Source organism: Tamandua tetradactyla, chromosome 12, assembly GCF_023851605.1.
Source record: "Tamandua tetradactyla isolate mTamTet1 chromosome 12, mTamTet1.pri, whole genome shotgun sequence".
NCBI classification, from domain to species: Eukaryota; Metazoa; Chordata; class Mammalia; order Pilosa; family Myrmecophagidae; genus Tamandua; species Tamandua tetradactyla.
In genome coordinates this window covers 98,361,341-98,382,713 of record NC_135338.1, presented here as the reverse complement: position 1 = coordinate 98,382,713, position 21,373 = coordinate 98,361,341, and the positions used below count along the sequence as shown (strand labels likewise).

Sequence of the window (21,373 nt, the reverse complement as noted above, 5' to 3'; positions counted from 1 at the left end):
GCGCTTCCATTGGCCCGGCTCCTCGGGCCTCTGAGCCCCGCCCCTCCCGCGCTCCACTCCTCACCCCTTTGCGCTCCCGCTGGCTCCGCCCCTTCCGCTCTCCGCCCTCCTCGGCCCCGCCCCTTCCTGCTGTCGCCTGCCCAGACTGACTCCCGAGGTTAAGCCACCCCCTTCTCAGACTGCGCCTGCACGGCCCGGACGGCTGTCCTGCGATGACTGTGAGTGGCCCCGGCCCGCCGACCCCCGGGGTGCGCCCCCAGCCCCGGCGCCGTTCCCCTTCGCGTCTGTCCTGACCATTTCCCGGCCTCCTCCCCCTACCTAGGCCTCCCTGGGACACGCCCCGACCCCAGCGTCCGCTGCCCCTAGCTCCCCGGCTCTGCCCTGCGGCCACCCCCGAGGTTTCCACCCGCTTCTCTCCTCAGGCCAGCTCAGTGGAGCAGCTGCGGAAGGAGGGCAACGAGCTGTTCAAATGCGGAGACTACGAGGGCGCGCTGGCGGCGTACACCCAGGCCCTGGGTCTGGGCGCGGCGCCGCAGGACCAGGCCGTTCTGCACCGGAACCGGGCCGCCTGCCACCTCAAGCTGGTGAGGCAGCTCCGCCGCCCACCCCTGCTCGTCCAGGCCCCCGACCTGCCCTTTTCAGCCCAGTCACCTTCCCAGACCACGCAGGCTTTTCAGATGTCTTTTGGGCCTCAGGGCGGTGGGATCAGATGGCTCTGGAGATCGGGATTCCCTCTGCTGCTACATTAGTGCCCAGAAAGGGAGAGGACCAGCGCCTCAGGCTCCTCTTCTCTCCCTTACAGGAAGATTACAGCAAAGCAGAAATGGAGGCAACCAAAGGTAGGGGAGCGAGGACCCTTGTGTGGCGCTGTGGGGCTTCTCTGGTGGGCGCCGCTCCATCACAGTCTTCTCCTTTGGCCCCTGAAACACATCTCCCTTCTTTCTCTGGGGCATTTCCTTTTCTGCAGCTGCTCTCACCTTTTCTGAAGCTGAAGTACCGCGCCCCACATCAGTCCCCTCTCCTCTATCTGGCCCTGGAGATCTGTCCCTACTGCTCTTGCCTGGAGATGGTGGCCTCACAGGTGCTGACAGAGCTCCTGTTTGTGCTCAGCCATTGAAAAGGACGGTGGAGATGTCAAAGCACTTTACCGGCGGAGCCAGGCCCTAGAGAAGCTGGGCCGCCTCGACCACGCTGTCCTTGACCTGCAGAGATGTGTGAGCCTGGAGCCTAAGAACAAAGTTTTCCAGGAGGCCTTGCGGAATATTGGTGGCCAGATTCAGGAGAAGGTATATGGGTGACCCAGAGCTCAAGGCATTGGCTGGTGGTAGGAGAGCATAGTATAGGCATCTGGGTTGAAGGTGGAGACAGTCACTTTATGGGTGAGCTGATGCTGCTGAAATAAGCAGATAGAAAGATGCTGAGCCTTGTCCATGTGTTAGAGAAGAAGAAAATATCAGCAAAGTGGTCTGTTTAGCAAACATTTAAAAGTTTGTACACTTTGCTAAAAGGAAGGAGGCAGACACTTAAGTGGTGAGGTTGAGGGGACAACGATGCCATCATGAGTGCTAGACGGTGTATAAATTGGTACAGCTCTTGGAGGGTACTCTAGCATTCTATTAAACAAGCATGACCTAGGATCTAATATGTTTGCTTCTTGCCTGCCCTAGAGCAGCCTTGCCCATGTGCACAAGTAGGCATGTCTGTGCTTATTCCAGTCTTGTTTGTAGCAATGAAAAATTAGAACTTGCCCAGCAATAGGGGAATGACTAAATAATCCAGATGATGCCCTTAGTACTCCTATGCAGTAGTTAACAAGGATAGAGCCACAAGTATTGATGTGGAAAGTTGGCCCTTATTGAATGAAAAAGGCCAATTACGCATTAATAAATGCAGTATGATACCACTTATATTAAAATACTTCCCACATTCACACCGAAAACAATATTCTGTTTTTTCTATGGGTACGTGTGGGTAAGTAAATATGAAGAAAAATATTTTAAAATGTAATACATCAAAATGATAATAGTGTGATCCCTGAGGAAAGGAATGGTATTGAGAAGACTTTTTAAAAAAGAAATAGCGTCTATGAATAGTATAATTATAATATTAATTTAGGAAGAGAATCTATGATGAGCTGTAACCAAGCTCGAATGAAGCAGATCATTTGGTGTTAAAATGGTGACAAAGTGGAGACAAGTAATGGATGACAAATATTTTATTGAAAGGTTGAGACCTGGGAAAGCATAGTTTCCCTGTTGGCCCCAGCTCTGTTTCATTGTCAGTGACTGCCTAGAGCCCTCTGTTGAGAATTAAGAGTCAGGTTGTCTGAGTTTAGCAAGAGAATGTGCCATGAGTGATGTGTGATGTCTGCCATGGATGACAGGGGAGGAGATGGCACGAGTGCTAAGCATGTGCCCTCCACGCTCAGGACCCAGGGGGAGGAGAGTCGGCTTAGCGTGATCTTGCCCAACAGATGACTTAAGAGACTGTCAGAAAAGGAATTCTGAAGCTAAAGGGAGCGTTAGCAACTATCTCACAACCATCTCACAGTGTTCCCTTGCAGGAAGTATAAACGGCAAGTCCAAGGCCATGTGCAGTACACTCATGCTGCCACAATGTAACTGGTGCTCCAGGGAGTGGATTACCTTGAGGCTAACAGGATGCCTCCCCTTCCAAATGGCACTGCTTTCAGCAGCAGTGCTGCCTCTGCTGCCCAAGCGGGAAATAGGTCAGAGAGAAAAACAGGCCTGGGAAGTTCAGGAAGAGCTGCCAGGAGAGTTTCTTTCCTGTACAAGGCTGCGTGGTGCCAGCCCTGAGCCCAGACATCTTCACTGTGCCTCCCTGAGATGGGAGCCAGGTCCGGGGACAAGCCAGATGGGACAAACCGGAATGTATTATCTCTCTCCAAAAGAGGTGATTTCTTTCTGTTGGTTTGTCACAGGTGCGATACATGTCCTCAACAGATGCCAAAGTGGAACAGATGTTTCAGATATTATTGGACCCAGAAGAGAAAGGCACTGAGAAGAAGCAAAAGGTATAGGCCCTGGACTGAGCCACTAGGGGCTGAACTCCTTCTGGGCTGCCTAACCAGCACCCTCTCTGCTGGCTGACGTTGGCTGCAGAAGCTCCTTTTCGCCTGGTCTGCTACTTGTTGCTCCTCAGAAAGCGCAGCTGTGTTCATGGATGCTGGGCGGGAACTCGAGGACCCAGGGCCTTCGTGGGAACCGAGGACAGAGAGCGGGTGGTGACTGGATGCTTTGTTGGCGAGGTCTGTGCTGGGAGCTAGACATACAGAGGTGGCTGAGGCTCTGTCCCTCCCCCAGAGGCTCTGCTGGTGACTCAGGATACCATTTACTCTAACCCTGACTCTGAGTGAAACTGTTCCCTCCACTTACCGGTGAGGAAGCTGGGGTTCAGAGAGGGGCTAGATTCACGGCCAGATTCACTCAGCTGCTAAGTGGAAGTGACAAGGTCCACAGCCAGGCCTCCTGCTTGCCTGCCTCACGCTGTGTGCGTTACAGCGTGCTTCCTCCAACGCAGGCTTCCCAGAACCTGGTGGTGCTGGCCCGGGAGGATGCTGGGGCTGAGAAGATCTTCCAGAGCAATGGGGTCCAGCTCCTGCAACGCCTGCTGGACACAGGGGAGACCGACCTGATGCTGGCGGCTTTGCGTACTCTTGTTGGCATCTGTTCCGAGCACCAGTCGCGGGTAGGTGGGGTGGAGGATCTGGTACTGCTTCTTTAGTCCATCCGTCCATCTGTCTGTCCATCTGTCCATGCATCCGTCCAACAGACAACCAGCCGGCCAACCTTCTACCCCTCATCTTATTCAGAAAAGAACTTCAGGCAGTGTACAAGGGGATACAAGAGAGGAAAAATTTAAGTGGCACAAAAAAGATCAACATGATTTGGGGCGGAGTGGGTCCAGGAAAGAGCACAATCAGCCCTGTGACCACCTGAGCATCTCCTTTGGGTGGGCTGATGAGCTTACAAGTGTCAGCCAGGCTTTCCCACAGCCAGTTCACAAAGAGGCGCCTGATCATTGACTCATTCAGCTTCCGTGTGCTGAAAACAGGCACGTGGCCCAGAAAAAGGCACCTGCCCTTGCTCTAAAGCTCTGTCATTGCCCCCAGAGGGGAGTGTGGTGCCGTGGTCAGCAGTGTACCCCACAGCAGCTTTATCATTGAGACCGTGATGGGGTGTGTAGAAAAGCTCAACCTCAAAATGGTTTTCAGTCTACGACGTCTATCTCACATAGTGCAGGTTAATAAGAGTCACCCTATCCCTGGTGTGAATATGGTTAAATCCAAGCCCTCAGCTCTTGGCTGAGTCAGGGGACAAGGACTTGACCTCTGGGTCACTTTTAGAGGCACCTACAATATTTACGTTGGGGTGGAACTGTAAAGTGTTCTCTGAAAGGTACAGAGGCTGCACACAGCTCATATCCCCCAGGGCTGATGATGATAAAACCATGAGAAATCCGTCTGCCCCCATCAGCCTTCCTGCCTGTCCCAGTGTGAACTAGGGTGGACCCAAGTGGGCCTCCTGCATGCTCCAGCTTAGAAATGGGGAGAGACACCTTGCAGGCCACTTGATGCATGTCCACATTCCCAGGGTGTGGCCAGAACCCCAGGGTTGGGATTGGGATGGAACTAGGCGTCCTCGGGCCTGATGGTCAGTAGCTTTGTTCAAGTTTTATATTTCCTTTCTGTGGACACGTAAATCAAAGCAGCTGCTCTCAGGGCCACAGCATTCCTTGTTGTCTTCTCTGATTGAGCCAAAGAGGAGAGATGGTGATGGGCTCCCCTGGAATGTTTTCTTTAGGAGTGTTTTCCAGCAAGATAATCCTGACACGACCCTGGGTCCCAGCCTCAGAAAGACCCACTTTGTTTTCACTTGAAGCTGGTCCTTCCACCCTGATGTCTTCTCTCACCTTTTGCCCACGCTCTCTGGCTCATAGCTAGGAATCTTCTCTTCACTAACCGGAGGCTCCTGTCCACTTCCTCCCACCCCAGACAGTGGCGACCCTCAGCGTGCTGGGCACTCGGCGAGTGGTCTCCTTCCTCGGGGTGGACAGTCAGGCTGTGTCCCTCGCTGCCTGCCACCTGCTGCAAGTTATGTTTGATGCCCTCAAGGAAGGGGTCAAGAAAGGCTTCCGAGGGAAAGAAGGTGCTATCATCGTGGGTGAGTGGAATCAGGTCTGTGGTCCTCTGGACACTGCTATCCTGGGGATGACAGACCTGACCCAGCCAGGCCAGCGCTTTTGAGTCCACTTGCATCTGCAGGTCATTAGGAATGTGTATTAGTGTCAGTACTTAATGCTAAGTTCCAAACAGCCAGGGCATCTGAGGGGAAGGCTGCAGCATAGACCCAGAGCCCAGCCTGCCATCACCCCTTCCCCATATCTCCCTGCCCTGTTGGGGCAGCTCAATGGTCGGTCAGTCCAGGCCACCATGGAGCCCACTGATGTCTTCTTGTTGGCAGATCCCGCCCGAGAGCTGAAGGTCCTCATCAGCAACCTTTTGGAGCTGCTGGCAGAGGTGGGGGTCTCAGGCCAAGGCCGGGACAATGCCCTGACCCTCCTGATTAAAATGGTGCCCCGGAAGTCTCCTAAGGACCCCAACAACAGCCTCACCCTCTGGGTTATTGATCAAGGTAGGGGAAGCTGTGTTTTGTTTTGTTTTTTTTTGGCATGGGCAGGCTCTGGGAATGGGGAACAGTTTTAAAAGAGCCTGAGTGGCTGTGTCTCTTCTTGCTTGGGTGGCTGAGACCTGCTTATCCGCAAGAGTGATGGGAAGAGCAGCAAGTTGACCCACACACGGGTCTGATGGAAATGCACTCAGTGCCCTCGGGGACTCAGAGTTAGACCCTGCAGCTGAGCTAGGCAGGCCTGCTCGCAGGTCAGCAAGGGTCAGCCTAGGTCAGCCCCAAGCACTGGAGGCGACATTAGCTTTCTGGATCTGAAGTTTTGTCAGCCAGCACATGTTACTTCTCTACTCAGGAAAAAATGTTTAAAGTTTAATAGATAAATTCAAACTTCAGTTTATCCCTGAAAAGAGGAATAATAATTTTGCGGGCCTTGCACAAGCACATCCCTTGGGAGCTTTCACGTGCCTCTTCTTTTTTATTCCAATAATCCTATGGGGGGAGCTATTACAGTCCCCTCCCGCTTTGCAGGTGAGGCACCCCACAACCCATGGGCAGGGAGGGGACACAGGCCTCCCTCCTGAGGTCCTTCCCTGACCCTGCACTGCTTCCTGCAGGTAGTAGACCCGGGGTCACCTGGCAGTGTGGGCCCCTCCTTGCCGCACCTGCCAGCCAAGTTCTCTCGGCCCTGCCCTCAGCACCGCTGTGCAACTCTGTGACTGCCTCATCGTTTTTGTGCATCTCCCAGGAATCACCTTCCCTTTTATCTGGAGGGATTAGAGTTAGGGTTAAACTGGCTAAATAGGGTGTCTTTTCAGGTCTGAAAAAGATTCTGGAGGTGGGGGGCTCTGTGCAGGCCCCCCCCGGGGAGCTCGCAGTGACGGCGAACAGCCGCATGAGCGCCTCCATTCTCCTCAGCAAGCTCTTCGATGACCTGCAGTGTGACGCCGAGAGGGAGAACTTCCACCGACTCTGTGAAAACTGCATCAGGTGAGGGCGTCCTCTCTTCTCCCATTGCCAGGGGTTCCAACAAAACAGTTCTGCTCCTTCAAGGGTTCAGCCCCGAAAGCTTGTCAGTAAGGAGAGCAGCCCTGGAGAGGACTAGTGGGGGCTCGAGGGGGTGACTCTCTGCCCATTCCGTGTTCAGAGGGACCTCAGCCGGGGGTCTCTTCTCACCATCGTCCCCAAGCACACACTGAGCACTCGCGGTATCTGCCGACAGCAGTGAGGCGTGGCAGTAAGGGGCTTGCGGCTTGAGGGAAAGAATGCTGATAAATTACGAAATAAATGATTCAGATCATAAGAAGTAGAGGAAAGGAAATAGGGTGGTGTGAGCGGGAGTAAGAGGGGAACCTGTGTTAGACGCTGTGTCGTCAGGGAAGGTGCGAACAAACGCCTAGAGAACCGAAACTGATGGTCGCTGGCTGGCTGGAATGTCCTGGTCTTTACCTCGTTGGCAGCTTTTCTTGTCGTTTGTGCCCAAGCAGTGTGTGGTCCTGGCCAGGGGAGGGGAGTGGAAGGAAGGGTGGTCCCTCTGTGCTGGCCTTGGCATGACAGCTGTCACCCTGTGCCCCTTAGGAGCTGGTTTGAGGGCCAAGGGCTGCCCGGGAAGCTGAGGGCCATCCAGACGGTGTCCTGCCTCCTGCAGGGCCCGAGCGAGGCTGGCAACCGGGTCCTGGAGCTGAGTGGTGTCATGGAGAGCGTGATTGCCCTGTGTGCCTCTGAGCAGGAGGAAGAGCAGCTGGTGGCTGTGGAGGCCCTGATCCACGCAGCAGGCAAGGCCAAGCGGGCCTCCTTCATCACCGCCAATGGCGTCTCGCTGCTCAAGGACCTGTACAAGCGCAGCGAGAAGGACAGCATCCGCATCCGGGCCCTGGTGGTAAGCCAAGGCCAGTGCCGGGGGCCTTCAGTGTGGCCCCAGCACTCAGTGAACATCCATGAGGTTCAGGCTCGTCGGGGCCAGAAGTGTGGGGCCTGGTTCCTTCCACCACGGGGCTTACAGTCACGTCAGGGAGATGAGTCCCACCTGGGAGACCCCTGACACTGCACAGGTTTTAGTTTCCCGGCTGTGAAAACAGGTGCCTTACAAGGGTTGGCTTAACAACAAGAATCCGCTGGCTCGTGGTTTTGAGGCTGAGAAGTCCAAAATGGAGGCATTGGCAAGGCAATACTTTCTCCTCAAAGGCTGTGGCGCTCTGGAGCTAGTGAACCTTGGTCCTTGGCTTTTCTGTCACATTGCAATGTACCTCTTTTTTCAGGTTCAGTTGACTTCCTCCTTCTCTGTGGCTTCTCTCCCTGTGGCCTCCCTAAAGGTTTAGGTTAAGACTCACCTGATTCAGTTGGGTTACAGGTTAACTGAAGTAACCTCATCAACAGGTCCTGTTTATGATGGGTTCACCACAGGACCAGGGGTTGAGATCTAGACAGGCCTTTTGTGGGGGATGTAATTCAATCCCCAGTAGTAATTCAATCCCCAGTCCCCTTGGAGGCACTGGGAGGAGTCCCAGGAGAAAATGATGGAGTTTGGATGATGCAGCTGGGTGAAAAGGCTGGGCCTGCAGGGGTCATGCCAGTGTCCCCAGGGACTGTGGTTTGGGGACTGTCTGGTGGCCTTCCGTGAGCCTGCTGCAGCCATGCGCCTGGCAGAAGTTGCTCCTGTTCCTTGGTGCATTTAGTTCTGGATTTCTCTACCTCATAGGGATTCTCGCTTTGCTGGAGCACCTGTCTTCTCGCCACATATGTGTCGGCTCTACTTGTAAAGGGCTTTTTGGCACCAACTTGGAAAGGAATGGAGCGAAGTGTAGGGTGGAAAGGGACGGGGCTTAGAACAGTTGCCAATGTGCCAGGCTCTACCAGGTGCTTTGTCATGTGGCCAACTGGACATCTGTTTTGCTGCCCAGTGCTCCGTATGACAGCTGGCCGTAGGGGTCAGGGGGCTGATATTTGTGCGTGAGCCCAGAGAGCCCTGACAGAGGGAAACGGGCTGCATAGACAAGCCCGGTGCCTGTCCTCATCCCCAGAGGCCCAGCAGCTGGTCCTTGTCCTCTTCTTCCAGGGGCTTTGTAAGCTCGGCTCGGCTGGAGGCACTGACTTTAGCATGAAACAGTTTGCTGAAGGCTCCACACTCAAACTCGCCAAGCAGTGTCGAAAGTGAGTTGTTGGGTCTTGCCATGGCTCCCCACCTGTCCGGGAGATCTCAGGAGAGGAGGGTCTCGTGTGATGGGCCTCCTGTGGCTTCTCATCACCCTGAGCTCTGTCTCCGGCAGGGGCTGCTCTCCCTTAGACAGACTCTCCTGGATCCTGGCACAGGAACCACTCCCATATAGTGGGGATGGATGTCCGAACCCCTGGCTTTCCCCTGGGCTCCTTGTGTGCCTCTTCCTGCCCCCCAGTTCTGATGGCTGTCCACTCCCTGCCATGTCCCCAGGTGGCTGTGCAATGACCAGATCGATGCGGGCACTCGGCGCTGGGCTGTGGAGGGCCTGGCTTACCTCACCTTTGATGCTGATGTGAAGGAAGAGTTTGTAGAGGATGAGGCTGCTCTGAAGGCTCTGTTCCAGCTCGGCAGGGTAGCTCCGTGGGTTTCTGCAGTCCTGGGGACATCTAGGAGCACAGCTTCCCAGGCTTTCTTGGCCTGTCTTGGCCACAGGCTCTTGTGACCTTTCCTGGAGACCAGGAGGGAGGGCTGGTAGCCAGGTGGCCACTCTGTGTGGCCTGGTCATGCCGGCCTGACTGGCAGCATCAGAAACAACCGCCTCGTGGGAGGAATTGGGAAGGTCAAGTCTGTGAGTTCTGAAGTCAGGGCCAGGCTGGAGGCTGTGGGGATTCCCAGGTCCACCCTGGTGCCCAAGTGGTCCAGCCAAGGGTAAAATTGGGTGCCTGGGCCTTGGCAGCCTTAATCACAGGCTGCTGGGGTCCCAGCTGAACGCCCTTGTGACCCTGCAGTCTGAGGAGCGGTCTGTGCTCTTTGCGGTGGCCTCAGCACTGGTGAACTGCACCAACAGCTATGACTATGAGGAACCCGATCCCAAAATGGTGGAACTGGCCAAGTATGCCAAGCAGCATGTGCCTGAGCAGCACCCCAAGGTGAGGGGGCTCCTGGAAGGGGTGGGGGCTACCCTGTCACTGAGACCAGTGGACCTGGGTCATCCACAGCAGAGAAGCCCCAGCTTAAGTGGGTCTGACCCGTTGTTTTGGCTGTTTCCAAGCTGTCAGCTGGGCTGGAGGAGGGTACACTTCTACTCTGCCCTGTCTTGTCCACCAAGGCCCCTCTGCTAAGCTGTCTCTCCCCCAGGACAAGCCGAGTTTCGTGCGGGCTCGGGTGAAGAAGCTGCTGGCGGTGGGCGTGGTGTCGGCTTTGACTTGCATGGTGAAGACGGAGAGCCCAGTGCTGACAAATTCCTGCAGAGAGCTGCTCTCCAGGTGACCTTCCTATCCCCGGCCTCGGGCTGCCGCGTGCCTGCAGAGGAGCGGGTCCTGGCGGGGAAGGAGGCTTACTGGAGTACAGGGGCCACCACACAGCTGCCTGCCCCTGCAGTGCAGTACCATGCAGTGTAGTGTTCACCCGCCCACCACCGTCTCCCCCTGCTGCCCACAGGGTCTTCCTGGCTTTGGTGGAAGAGGTGGAGGACCGAGGCACTGTGGTGGCTCAAGGAGGGGGCAAGGTAAGCTGCCTTAATGACTCCTTCCTGGTGGCTGAGCCTTGAGTCTATAAAGCATGACTCAGTGGCTGCTCGCCGGAGCTCAGAATTCTATGTGGAGCAGGAAAGCATCATAAATGCCCAGCAGGAATGTCAGCTGAGTGAGCGATGCTGAGCCAGGCAGCCTCTGCAGAGTCCCTCAGTACTCTGCCTATTTGGGTCTTGAGTTTCCCTCTCTAGTCCATGTCTTACCCTTAGTAGGTGTTTCAGGAAGCTCTGTGAGAAACAGAGAGGCGAAGAGGGCCGGAGCAGGGAGTCTGAGCCTGAAGAGAGAGGAGAAGGAGTCACAAGCAGGGCCGCAGGGCCTGATGGGTTAGGGCTTCACGGTCCAAGGCCTCTCCTGGGCACTGACGGCCTTGCTCCTACAGGCTCTGCTCCCGCTGGCTCTGGAAGGTACTGACGTGGGGCAAACAAAGGCAGCCCAAGCCCTTGCCAAGCTCACCATCACTTCCAACCCGGAGATGACCTTTCCTGGCGAGCGGGTGTGTATGTCCTCACCCCGCCCTGGCCACTTCTCACCCCCTCACTGGGCCCTGACAGCCTCTGGGCTGGCCTGCGACTACCCCCTGGGACTAGCAGGAAGTGGCAGCTTTGCTGAGCCTCAGAGTGAGGAGGGCAGCACTCTCTCATGGGGTGGACTTTCCCTGTTGGGTTGGTGGGGGCCGGGGGTACCTGGCTGCCCTGACTGGCGGGGTCCATGTCGCAGATCTATGAGGTGGTCCGGCCCCTTGTTTCCTTGTTGCACCTCAGCTGCTCAGGCCTGCAGAACTTCGAGGCACTCATGGCTCTAACAAACCTGGCGGGGATCAGCGAGAGGCTCCGGTAAGTCTATCAGGAGGTGGGCAGGGCATCTGCATTTGGATGACACTCAGTAGAGCACCTTACACTTTGGAAAGCACTCCTTGGTCATGGGCTTGTTTGTGTCCTGAGAAGCCACTCAGCATTGGGGTTTAGAAGTGTGAGCTCCTGGTGATGCAACCGTAGCTCTGTGGCAGAATTTTCGTCTGCCATGCCGGAGACCTGGGTTCGATTCCCAGAGCCTGCCCATGCCAAAAAAAAGTGTGAGCTCTGGAGTCAGACGGCCTAGGTTCAAATCCAGGCTTCACTGGTTACTAGTGTAAATTCAAGCGAGTTATTTAACCTTTCTGTGCCTCAGTTTCTCCTCTTTATGAGATAGGGATGATTAAAGTACCTGCCTCATGGTAAGAATTAAGTGAGAAAATACATGTGAAAGTACTTAGCAGGGAGATGTCAGCCCTTAGCAATGTGCTTAGTACATATTAGTTTTATTCCTAACTGGGACCTCAGGCACATTACTCATACTCACAGTCTCTTTTTTCCTTTTCTGCACAATCATGACAGTAATGATACCTGCACCTGTACCATGCAAGTAACCTACTCCATGTGCCCAGGTCAGGATAAATACTCAAATGCTAGGAAATTAGCATCATCACCAGCCTGGTCTCCTACCTCCTATTTCAGAGCATTTCCAGGGTCCCCTGCTCCCTCCTGGGCCTGCTGTATGGCTGGAAACCATTGCAGTTCATACTGGTGTGGGAGGGTCCTGGCCCCTTAGCCATTGGCAAAGGAAATTCTTGGCCCAGGGCTTGACTTTTATGGGGATGTAGAGAGGAGGAGGTGGGCACAGAGTCTCTGAGGAATGCTGACACATCTACCCCTGGCCGTACAGGCAGAAGATTCTGAAAGAGAAGGCCGTGCCCATGATTGAGGGCTACATGTTTGAGGAGCATGAGATGATCCGCCGGGCAGCCACAGAGTGCATGTGTAACTTGGCCATGAGCAAGGAGGTGAGAGCTGGCCCAAGGTGGTCATGGTGGGCAGTGATGAGGTACCTGTCCCCTGGCTAGGCCTTGTCCCCAGCTGACTTGTCCCACTCCCTTTGCTGGCCACAGGTTCAGGACCTATTTGAAGCCACAGGCAATGACCGGCTGAAGCTGCTTGTGCTATACAGCGGAGAGGATGATGAGCTGCTACGGCGGGCGGCTGCGGGGGGCCTGGCCATGCTTACCTCCATTCGGCCCTCGCTCTGCAGCCGCATCCCCCAAGTGGTCAGCAACTCTTCTGCGTGGTGGGGGAGGGGTGGGCCCAAAGCTCACTTCATAGTGGGTGGAGCCCCAGGTTCCCTGATGGGTGGGGACCTCTTGCTCAGAGGTCGCACCTGCCTGTCTCCTGCAGACCACACACTGGCTGGAGATCCTGCAGGCCCTGCTTCTGAGCTCAAACCCAGAGCTTCAGCACCGGGGTGCTGTGGTGGTGCTGAACATGATGGAGGCCTCGAGGGAGATTGCCATCACTCTGATGGAGAGCGAGGTGTTAGAGATCCTGTCCGTGCTGGCCAAGGGCGAGGCAAACCCCATCAGAAGTGTGGTTGTGGCTTGCCTGGAGAAAGCAGTGGAATATGGGCTTATCAAACCCAACCAGGATGGAGAGTGAAGGGTTGCTTCTGGTCCAAGGCTCAGCAGACGTTCCCTGCTACAGCATGGGGAGCAGGGCCTGCAGCAGCTTGGGCTCATGGGGCCTGGGATACCAACCCTTTTTCCTGTCTTTCACAGCTGCTCTTTGGCTTCCTCTGCTCTGAGCCAGGGGCACATTCTGTCATGCATCCCTGCTCTGCCAGAGTCTACCTTCACCCAGCTGGACACTTTTCCTGTAATACTGTAGATAGCTGGGAATGGGGAAGGGACATCTCCACTCAGCCTGTGAATTCCCCAGCATCGGGAATGGCACATGGAACAGCATTAACAGCTAGGAGCATCACCTAGGCCTGCTAGCAGGGCTGCCCCTACCTTGTAATAAAAGTGTGTGGAACGCAAACGTGTGCCCTGTGCTGGGCCAGGAGGGTGGTCTGTGGGCTGGCCCTCTGGAGTAGGACCTGGGCATGAATGAATGCACGTGGGGAGTTTTACTGCAGCAGCAGAACCACTATGGAAGGAGTCCAATGGATTCTCCCCCCACCCCGGGAGGCATCTGATGGAGGAAAGGGGGGTAAGCTAGGAAGCTCATCAGTAAAAAAAAAACCATCCAGCGCTGTGAGCTCTCATCTGAGCTCACAGCCGACTGAGTGACCCTCCTCGGGCATGCTCGGGAACCGGGATAGGTGTGGCAGCCGGGGAAGAACCGCGGGTCTCCAGGAGCCACTCAGTCGGCGGAAGACCGGACCCGGATGCGTCGCCACCTGCCGGGAGGGGCCGCCTCCCACAGCTTGCTTCCGCTGCGACTGCCGAGTCTAGCCTGAACCTCGTTGGCGCAACACAGATGAGTGACAGGCCCCGCGCCAATGGGAGCTAGGGTCAGCTGAGCGCCTCGTCGGACGCTTCCTGTTTGAAGCTGAGTAGCGCTCGTGTCCAGTAGGGAGCCGCCGCGGCCCGAGACTGGGTGCAGTGAGAGGGTGGGAGGGGGTCCCGTCGTCCCAGCGGTCGCTCTTCGCCTAGCTTGGGGTCTTTATAGGTGTTGCCGCGTGGTTGTAATCCGAGTTGGAGTGGCGACACAACCGAGCTCCGTGTCCTGCGGGGGCCATGTGGTCCAACCTCTGTCTTAGGTCCATTCCCGCGGGAGGTTTCGCCCCATTTCACGGACGAGGCCATTACGGCCCCATGTAGGCCTGGCCTTAGGCTGCCGGACTCGGCCGGACAACCTCGGGGCCTGGCTGCGCGGAGGTGAAACGGTCTCTGCCCCCGCGGCGCCCGGGCGGTGACGTTAGCGCCCTCGCCAGCGATTGGCCCGCGGGAGGCTGCTGCAGCCAATGGGCCGCCTTGGCCGGGGCGCGGGCCCTCAAACCTCTTCCCTTCTTCGCCGCTGCCGCCGGGCTTGCAGGTGACACTTGGGATCTGGCTCCAAAGGCTTGGCGAGCCGCGTTTGGTGACGGGAGGAAGTGGCGTGGTTGTTTTAAACCACCAGGTAGTGTATCTCTCCCCAATTAAGAGTGAGCTCCCTGGGGGCAGACACGCCTCCTTCCCACCGACCCGGAGGGAGGGCTCAGTAAATGCTTGTTGACCGAATTATTGACTGAATAGGGCCCAGAAAATCAGTTAGAAGCGCCAATGATGATTTTTTTTTTCTTTAACTCAGCTGGATTTAGTAAGCTAACATTGGATGCTTATCACTATTTGGGCCAGGGCTGAACACTGCATTCAGGCACAATTAACAATCCCAGCCCTTTTGAAGAACCTGGATTGGCTAAAGACACGAAGCCACTGCAGAGGTGTGGGGTGGTTGGCAGCTGTGCACGGTCCTGCGTCCCCTACGCTGTGCTGCTTTCCACTGCCAGTGGGAAGAGCACTGTATGTGAAGTCCAGCCCGCCGCCCTCTCCACCCAGGCTGGGTGATTGTGTGAGGGTTACTTTCTCTGGGAGTCGGTTTCCTCCCTTGTAAAATGGGGCGACTTTAGTTCATTGCCAGGATTACGTTGAATAAGTGCTTAGAAACTCGGTGTGTGGCAGCAGGAGGGGGTCTCAGCCCTATGGCGTCCCTTGGAGGTGGGGGAGAGGCCGCCTCACTCTCCGCCCGCTTTCTGTGGTGCGCTGAGCTTGAGTCAAAAGCGAGGGCGGGGAAAGTGCCCCGCTCCGGGCAGCTGAGCCTCTTCCTCCTAAACTTGGTGGGTGCTCGGCGAGGGCGCGCCCGCAGGAATGCTAGCGGGACGGCGGGCGTTAGCCCCCTGGTAAGGTGGGCGGTGCCCCGGGTTCTGCAGGTCAGGCTGCTGCCGGGCATGGCGGAGGAGCGGCCCGGGGCCTGGTACGGCTTTGGCTTCTGCGGCTTCGGGCAGGCGCCAGGCTCGGGACGCGGGCGCCAGGTGCACGGCCCGGAGCTGCTGGGGGCGCCCGTGGACACCTGCCGCGTGAGCGCCAGCTGGAGCTACACGGCCTACGTGACCCGTGAGCGCCCCTCCCCCTCCGGACCTGGGTCGTCCTCCCAGGCCGCCCTCCACCCTGGGTCCTGGGGCGGGTCCCTATACCCCGGCCGGCGCCCCTCGCTCCGCACTCCTCACCCCCCCTGGGGGCCCAGGCCTTGCGTGCGCCCCGGCCCCTCCCCAGCCTGCCCTTCGCCGCAGGTGCGGGCCGCGCGGAGCTGGCGGGCGCGGCGAGCGGCGCGGCGGGCGGCTGCGCGGACGCGTGGGCCTCCGAGGCGCTCCTCGCGGTGCTGCGCGCGCGGCCGGGGCCCGGGCCCGGCGCAGAGCTGCAGATCTGGACGCCCGGCTCGGCGCTGCGCGGGAAGCCCCTGTGGTCCCAGCCGGTGGAGTCCGGTTGCGCGGAGGAGCGCGGATCCGGGGGACGGGCTCGGGCCCCCTCGCTGCCCCTGCTGCCCGGCGGCAGCGCCTACGTGAGCCCGCGGGCGCCCTTCTTCCGGCCACTGGCCCCCGGGCTGCGGGCGCGCCGCCTGGAGCTGGGTGCCGAGCACGCGCTGCTGCTGGATGCGGCCGGCCAGGTGTTCTCCTGGGGCGGGGGCAGGTGAGTTGGGGTGTGTTCTTGTGGTTGCTTGGGGCCAGCGGGGCTCCCGCGGGGCAGGGCATACATGGGGCTGACTCCGGTCTCCCCTGCCTAGGCACGGTCAGCTAGGCCATGGGACCCTGGAGGCAGAGCCGGAGCCGAGGCTGTTGGAAGCACTGCAGGGCCTGCCTGTGGCTGAAGTGGCGGCAGGGGGCTGGCACTCTGTATGTGTCAGTGGTGAGTGACCCAGCACTTCCCCAAGGCCATGAGTTTGTGGGCTCCAGGCCTTTTCTTTCTCTCCTGGTTTTGGCTGGTGGCCTAGCCAGGTCTCCTCGATGCCACCTGCACCTGTCCCACTGCCACCCACCTGCATCTGGACTCGGCAACTGTTTCCTGTCTGCTCCCAGCCTCACTGCCCACATGTCCACCTGCACCAGCCAGGGCTGTCTCTCTAAAATACAACCCAGGGGAGCCTGCTGCAGGGGTGAGGCAGCCAGGACACGGGGAGTGCAAAAGGGGGCCCCACTGGCCACTATGGGTGGCTTGCAGTGGGCATGCCGGTGCTGCTAGAAGGGTGATGGTGAGGAGCTCTGAGCCCCTGCTGGGGCCGTGGTGGTGAGCTTGGGCTGGAATGAGGAGTTTCTGTTTGGATGCATTGAGTTTGCCACCCTGCCACCCTAGCCTCCCAGTTTCACTGCCCTACCTGGGAGCAGCCTTTCCTCAGCCAGGGTACAACTGCTTCCTTGGCTGTTGGAGAACCCGGGCAGGGGCTGTGCCTTCTGGAACCTTCCGGGAGGGTAGAGCTGGAGCAGGAGGCCTGACAAGGATCTATCTTGACGTGACGCTGTCAAGCTGGCTGCTACTTAGAACAAGTAGGAGTTACTTGAAGCCACCCGTGCCCGCTTCCCACCTCCCCACACCCCACACATTCTCATGAACTGGATTCGAGAGTCATCAGGCTGGGTGCAGGAGAAGAGACTGGCAGTCCAGTGGGAGGTCTCTCACTTAAGGCCTAGGTGGATGAGGGTTTAAGCCTGGTGTAGCGGTCAGAGGAAGGACTCTTAAAAACAGACTTTTTGGGTTCAGAACATTGCTTTGCCCCTTGTAATCTTGGGCAGAAGGTCTCTGCCTCAGTTTTCTCATGAATAAAATGGGGATATTGTCACATAATCCCCTATAGCGCTGCGGTGAGAGTGAAGTGATTTTATTTGAAAAGTGCTGAAGACATTGGCTCTGATTAAGCACTTTATAAAAATTAGCTGCTCTCACTAGTGAATTCTTAGCCGTGTGGCTTTGCCCGCGTGCATGTAATGTGTGGAGGCAGAAGGCAGCGAGAGCTGCAGAGGAGCTGAGGAAAGCCGTGTGGCTCGGTGGGGGTGGAAACGAGACCCTTGGAGAACGTCCAGTGACACATTTCAGGAGCATGTGAGTGTATGTGGCAATTTAGCACCAAAAGAAAGGATGAAAAAAGATAGGAGGGTCTTGCAAGAGACTGAGTTGAAAGAAAAGGGCCACCTGAAGGCTTTTCCCGGGAAGGGAAGCACCTGTTAAGACAAGGCAGCTGCAGGGCCCGAAGGCACGGGCGGGTGCGGGGGCTGCCGGCGGGTGTGGGGGGTGCGGGGGCTGCGGGGGCTGCGCGGTCTGTCTGATGGGTTCCCGTCTGATGGGTTCCCTTTCCCTCTCAGAGGCCGGGGATGTTTACAGCTGGGGCTGGAATGAGGCCGGACAGCTGGCCCTGCCCTCCAGGAGCCTGGCAGAGGATGGGAAGCCAGTCTCACGGGAAGGTGAGGGTGACTGGACTGCCACAGCCTTCTCCCCAGGACGCTTCTTTGTCTCCTGGCCATGGGCGGGCAGGACAGCTCCAGTGCACACAGGGAACACATGACAACTTAGAGACCCTGGGGTACCACAGAGCTCTTGGACCCTTAGGGGAGAAAGCTGGGCAAGGCTGATGCCGTCCTCCGCTCCCCACTTCCCACACATCCCTTAGCTCCAGCCCGCCCTGCATGATGGAGGGGGTGGGAAGTTCTGCTCCAGCTGGAGAGTTGGGGGAGGGGGATGGCTTCCACAGCTGCTGTGAGGTCTAAATGAGTTAATCTATGAACCAGGTTAGAACAACGCTCGGTGGGTGTTAACCATCACTATTCTCACTTTTATTGCTTCTCGGAAGCGCTGCATGAGGATGGCTCAGAAGGGAAGGAAGCTGGGGACGAGGAGGGAGCCCCTTCCCCGTTCGTAGTTATCCAGCCCTTCCCAGCCCTCCTGGACCTCCCCAGGGGCTCAGAGGCAGCCGCGGCCAGCTGCGGATCCCGGCACACAGCAGTGGTGACGCGTGAGTCGGGCTGGGGCGGACTCTGGCAGGCTGCTGTCTAGCTGGTAGTTCTAGTGAAGGGGTGGTCAGTAAAGCTAGGATTGTAAGTGCCTCTGTCGTAGACTGAGTTGCACGGCTGGGGTTGTAGCCTGCAGCCACACGGCCACCGGAGCTTCGCCTGCCTGCAGGGCTGGCCAGGCCAGCTTTAAAGACTCCTATCTCAGGCTAAATAGTTGACAAATGGAAAGAGAAAGTTCTTTCTCAGTCTGAATCCTTTGCCACATCAAAGGTGCTTAGACAGTTGAAAAGCAAGGTATTCATTCTACATCAAGCAGGTGTGGCTGGTTACACCACCGGCTGTGGTCTGTGCCAGGCCAGGAGCTGATGTAGTTACAGGACAAATGTCCAACCGAGGGGGCAGCGGCGATAGCACACCCTGTCTTTCTGGTTGCAGGCATGGGGGAGCTCTACACGTGGGGCTGGGGTAAGTAAAGGGGTTGCTTTTGTGCTGCTGAACCCGAGGGGAAGAAAGATTAGGGAGTAGAGGCAGCGGGTGCTGGGGGGCTCCCGGAAGCTCTGTGGGCCCCCACGTGTGGGTCAGAACTCATCAAGAGGCCAGATGGAAGAAATAAGGGTATGCCCATTCCTTCTGCCTGCTTTTCTGAAAGACTGTTCGCCCTGTGGGAGTGTTTATTTAGGCAACAGTTATAAAACATCTTTTATTTAGGGGGTAAGGTAGGTCTGGCACTGGGTAGAGAAAAAGATAAAATAGAAATCCCTCTGTGAGCACCTCAGCCTGGGTAGCAGGGGAGCTGAGAGGAGCAGCCTGCCAGGGTGCCTGGTGGCTGCTGGCTTCTTGGGGACCTCTGGGCCGGCCTGGCCCCGGAGCTCCTTGGAGTCACAGAGCAGACAGCATCAGGGTGGCGGTGAGGGGCAGTGGCACGGTGCTACAGCAGAGAGGATGGCGAAGGGGCTCGCTTCAATGCAGGTAAATACGGGCAGCTTGGCCACGAGGACCTGGCCAGTGTGGACCACCCCTGCCGTGTGGAATTCTTCGTGGCCCAGCACCTCCGGGTACAGGCTGTGGCCTGTGGCCCCTGGAGCACCTGCGTGTATGCTGCTGAGAGGGGGGAAAGCTGATCTTCCTGTACCAGGACGGCTAAACCTGAGTTCAGCCAAGAACATGTTTGACTTAACTGTATGTATATTTCTTTTTAATTATAGCTCATATAGGAAAGTGTATAAATTGAATGTATACCAGATTAAAAAAATTAAGTGAACACCACTGAAGCCTTTTAGGTCAAGGAGAAAATACTGCCAGCACCCCTAAGTGTCCCTCCTTGCCTCTGCCCTCCCCCTTGACCTCTGGGCCTTGTCCTCATATTGCAGTTAGAAACACCTGGAGCACTTAGAGACCCCAATGCCTGGAGAGCTTAGAGACCATCGGGGCCGGGTGCCCCTGGAGGTGGGACCTGGCCAGCCAGTGGCTCAGATGCACAGCCAAGGTCAGAAGCCCTGGAGCTGGGCTTCCTTTCCTCATTCAGGTCCACTCTTCACTTAGAATTTTAACACCCTTGTGTGAATTCTTTTTTCTTTCTTTTTTTTTTTTTACAAGAATCATCCCTATTTTATTTAAATTTTACAGACTGGTGATTTAAATTGGATACATTGGGGCATAGGAGATACTCCACATGAAAAGTGGTTGTATCAGAAAAATAGCAACTCGTCTTGCATGTAATAACTAGAAAACGTTCCTGTCTGAACACTCAAGTGTTGCAAACCCTGAGAATGCTGTACACCAAGCAAATGAGGTTGTCATTTGTAATTCAGCCTTGCTTGAAAATGATCCTTTAAAAAATGCTTTGAGGTACAAATCACTTAGTTATTAAACAGGAGTCTTTTACAAAAAGTTTAAGCAAAAATATCAAAAAATTAGAGCTCAGCTGGAGGCGCTGCCCCTTCTGGGGGGCGGAGATGGGGGCACATCGTGTGACACAGTCCAACGGAACCAAAGATGGTCACTGTAGTAGAGCTGGACCAAATGGTGCTTGATGGGTGTAAGAAAAACTTGTGGTGATGTCTCAGACAGTCTAAAGGAGAATGCTCCCAGGTCTAATAGAAGCCTGTATCCCGGCACTGAAGAAGTACCCAAAGAAGGGAGAAAGTTTGATTATGTGATTGATGATTTGACAGCCGTTCCATTCCCCTCGTCTCCGGAAGAAGATTCCACATGGGAGTTTCTCAGACTGATTCTTGACCTTTCAATCAAAGTATTGAAACAGGATAGGGAATATTTTACACAGGGGGACTGTTTCTCTATGAGCAGCTTGGGCACCTGTATTGTCCCACAGAATTCTCGAAGGAGATCGTCTGGGTCCCTTCATACTTGGAGTTGTGGGTATTTTAAACTGTTTGGAAGAAAACGAAACCTCGAAGAGTAATATCACCTAATCATGTGTTCTGCAAATAGCCGTCCTGACCTTTATATGCTATTTGTGACACCAAAATGAGTCAGGCAATTGATTGTGAATTCCTTTAAAGTTTCTTTTTTAATTATTATTTCTAATTTTGAAAAAGGAAATGGAAAATGTATATTTTGGTAAGCTACGGTGTTATTTTTTGAAAGTCCACCAAAGGATGTTTAGGCGAATGCACTGAACCCCTGGAATGTAATTTTTGTTGCTTTCGTTTCTGTGCAGGCTTTTCTGTTTTGGTTTTGGTAGGCCTTCAATTTGAATGTTAGGAAGAATAAACATCGCTGTTTTGTTCCTGTGGGAAGTTCTTGATGGTGTTTCTTGTCGAAAAACTGACTTAGACACTACAATTTGGTGCTTATAAGAGTTAAAAAAAAAAAATGAATAGCATCACTTCCATTAAAATTGCAAAAGAGAAAAAAATAAAATCACAGCTCAGCATCACTTAACCAGCTGCTAAGTAGGTTCAAGGATGCACTCTTCTGCCATGTCCCCTAAGCTGGGGCCTCCACGGCAACTGCCACCCACTGTTCGTCCTCTCTCTGCTTGTCCATGCCCTCTTCTGGGTGGTCCCCTCACAGATGTCGAGTTCCACTTTGTGTTTAAGCATAAACGCCACTCAGATTTTACCGTTAAGCCCAGTAAGAGTTGCAGAGAGCAGCGAGGTCCTGTCACCGTGAACCTGACAATAACGACATGGCCTTCATATGCCTCTGTGCAGTTTCTTCTAATGTATTGGGCTTCTCTGGGTCACAGATCACTCGAATCAAATCGTGAAGCCCTAGCAGTTCCTCTTGCA

The 21,373-nt window shown here is 55.7% G+C and overlaps 2 protein-coding genes, 1 long non-coding RNA gene and 1 pseudogene across 5 annotated transcripts; 3 read left to right on the top strand and 1 right to left on the bottom strand.

Moving 5' to 3' along the window:
- The first annotated feature begins 89 nt into the window (after window positions 1-89).
- UNC45A (unc-45 myosin chaperone A) lies at window positions 90-13,180 on the top strand. 3 transcript variants are annotated; one of them, XM_077124243.1, is made up of 20 exons: window positions 90-218; window positions 423-584; window positions 803-839; window positions 1,111-1,286; window positions 2,942-3,034; window positions 3,541-3,708; window positions 5,015-5,183; window positions 5,484-5,654; window positions 6,464-6,635; window positions 7,224-7,524; window positions 8,701-8,795; window positions 9,073-9,214; window positions 9,591-9,731; window positions 9,940-10,067; window positions 10,243-10,309; window positions 10,714-10,827; window positions 11,052-11,167; window positions 12,036-12,153; window positions 12,259-12,414; window positions 12,542-13,180. In XM_077124243.1, exons 1-20 carry the CDS (start codon window positions 213-215, stop codon window positions 12,797-12,799), a joined length of 2,790 nt encoding a protein of 929 aa, XP_076980358.1. In that variant the 5' UTR covers window positions 90-212; the 3' UTR covers window positions 12,800-13,180. The 3 variants fall into 3 exon arrangements, with proteins under 3 accessions (XP_076980358.1, XP_076980360.1, XP_076980359.1); XM_077124245.1 differs by lacking the exons at window positions 12,259-12,414; window positions 12,542-13,180 and having other exon boundaries at window positions 11,052-11,171; window positions 12,040-12,146; XM_077124244.1 differs by lacking the exons at window positions 12,036-12,153; window positions 12,259-12,414; window positions 12,542-13,180 and adding an exon at window positions 11,708-12,014.
- Window positions 2,086-14,062, bottom strand: LOC143652555 (uncharacterized). Its single transcript, XR_013160754.1, has 3 exons — window positions 12,375-14,062; window positions 10,538-11,141; window positions 2,086-10,121 (listed from the first exon to the last, which is right to left on the bottom strand). It is a non-coding gene; the product is annotated as an uncharacterized LOC143652555 (long non-coding RNA).
- Window positions 13,307-19,999, top strand: RCCD1 (RCC1 domain containing 1). The gene is made up of 7 exons (XM_077124246.1): window positions 13,307-15,237; window positions 15,414-15,810; window positions 15,905-16,026; window positions 17,475-17,573; window positions 17,960-18,121; window positions 18,555-18,584; window positions 19,089-19,999. Exons 1-7 carry the CDS (start codon window positions 14,826-14,828, stop codon window positions 19,238-19,240), a joined length of 1,374 nt encoding a protein of 457 aa, XP_076980361.1. The 5' UTR covers window positions 13,307-14,825; the 3' UTR covers window positions 19,241-19,999.
- Window positions 19,521-20,570, top strand: LOC143651476 (spermine synthase pseudogene; annotated as a pseudogene).
- The last annotated feature ends 803 nt before the right edge of the window (window positions 20,571-21,373 follow it).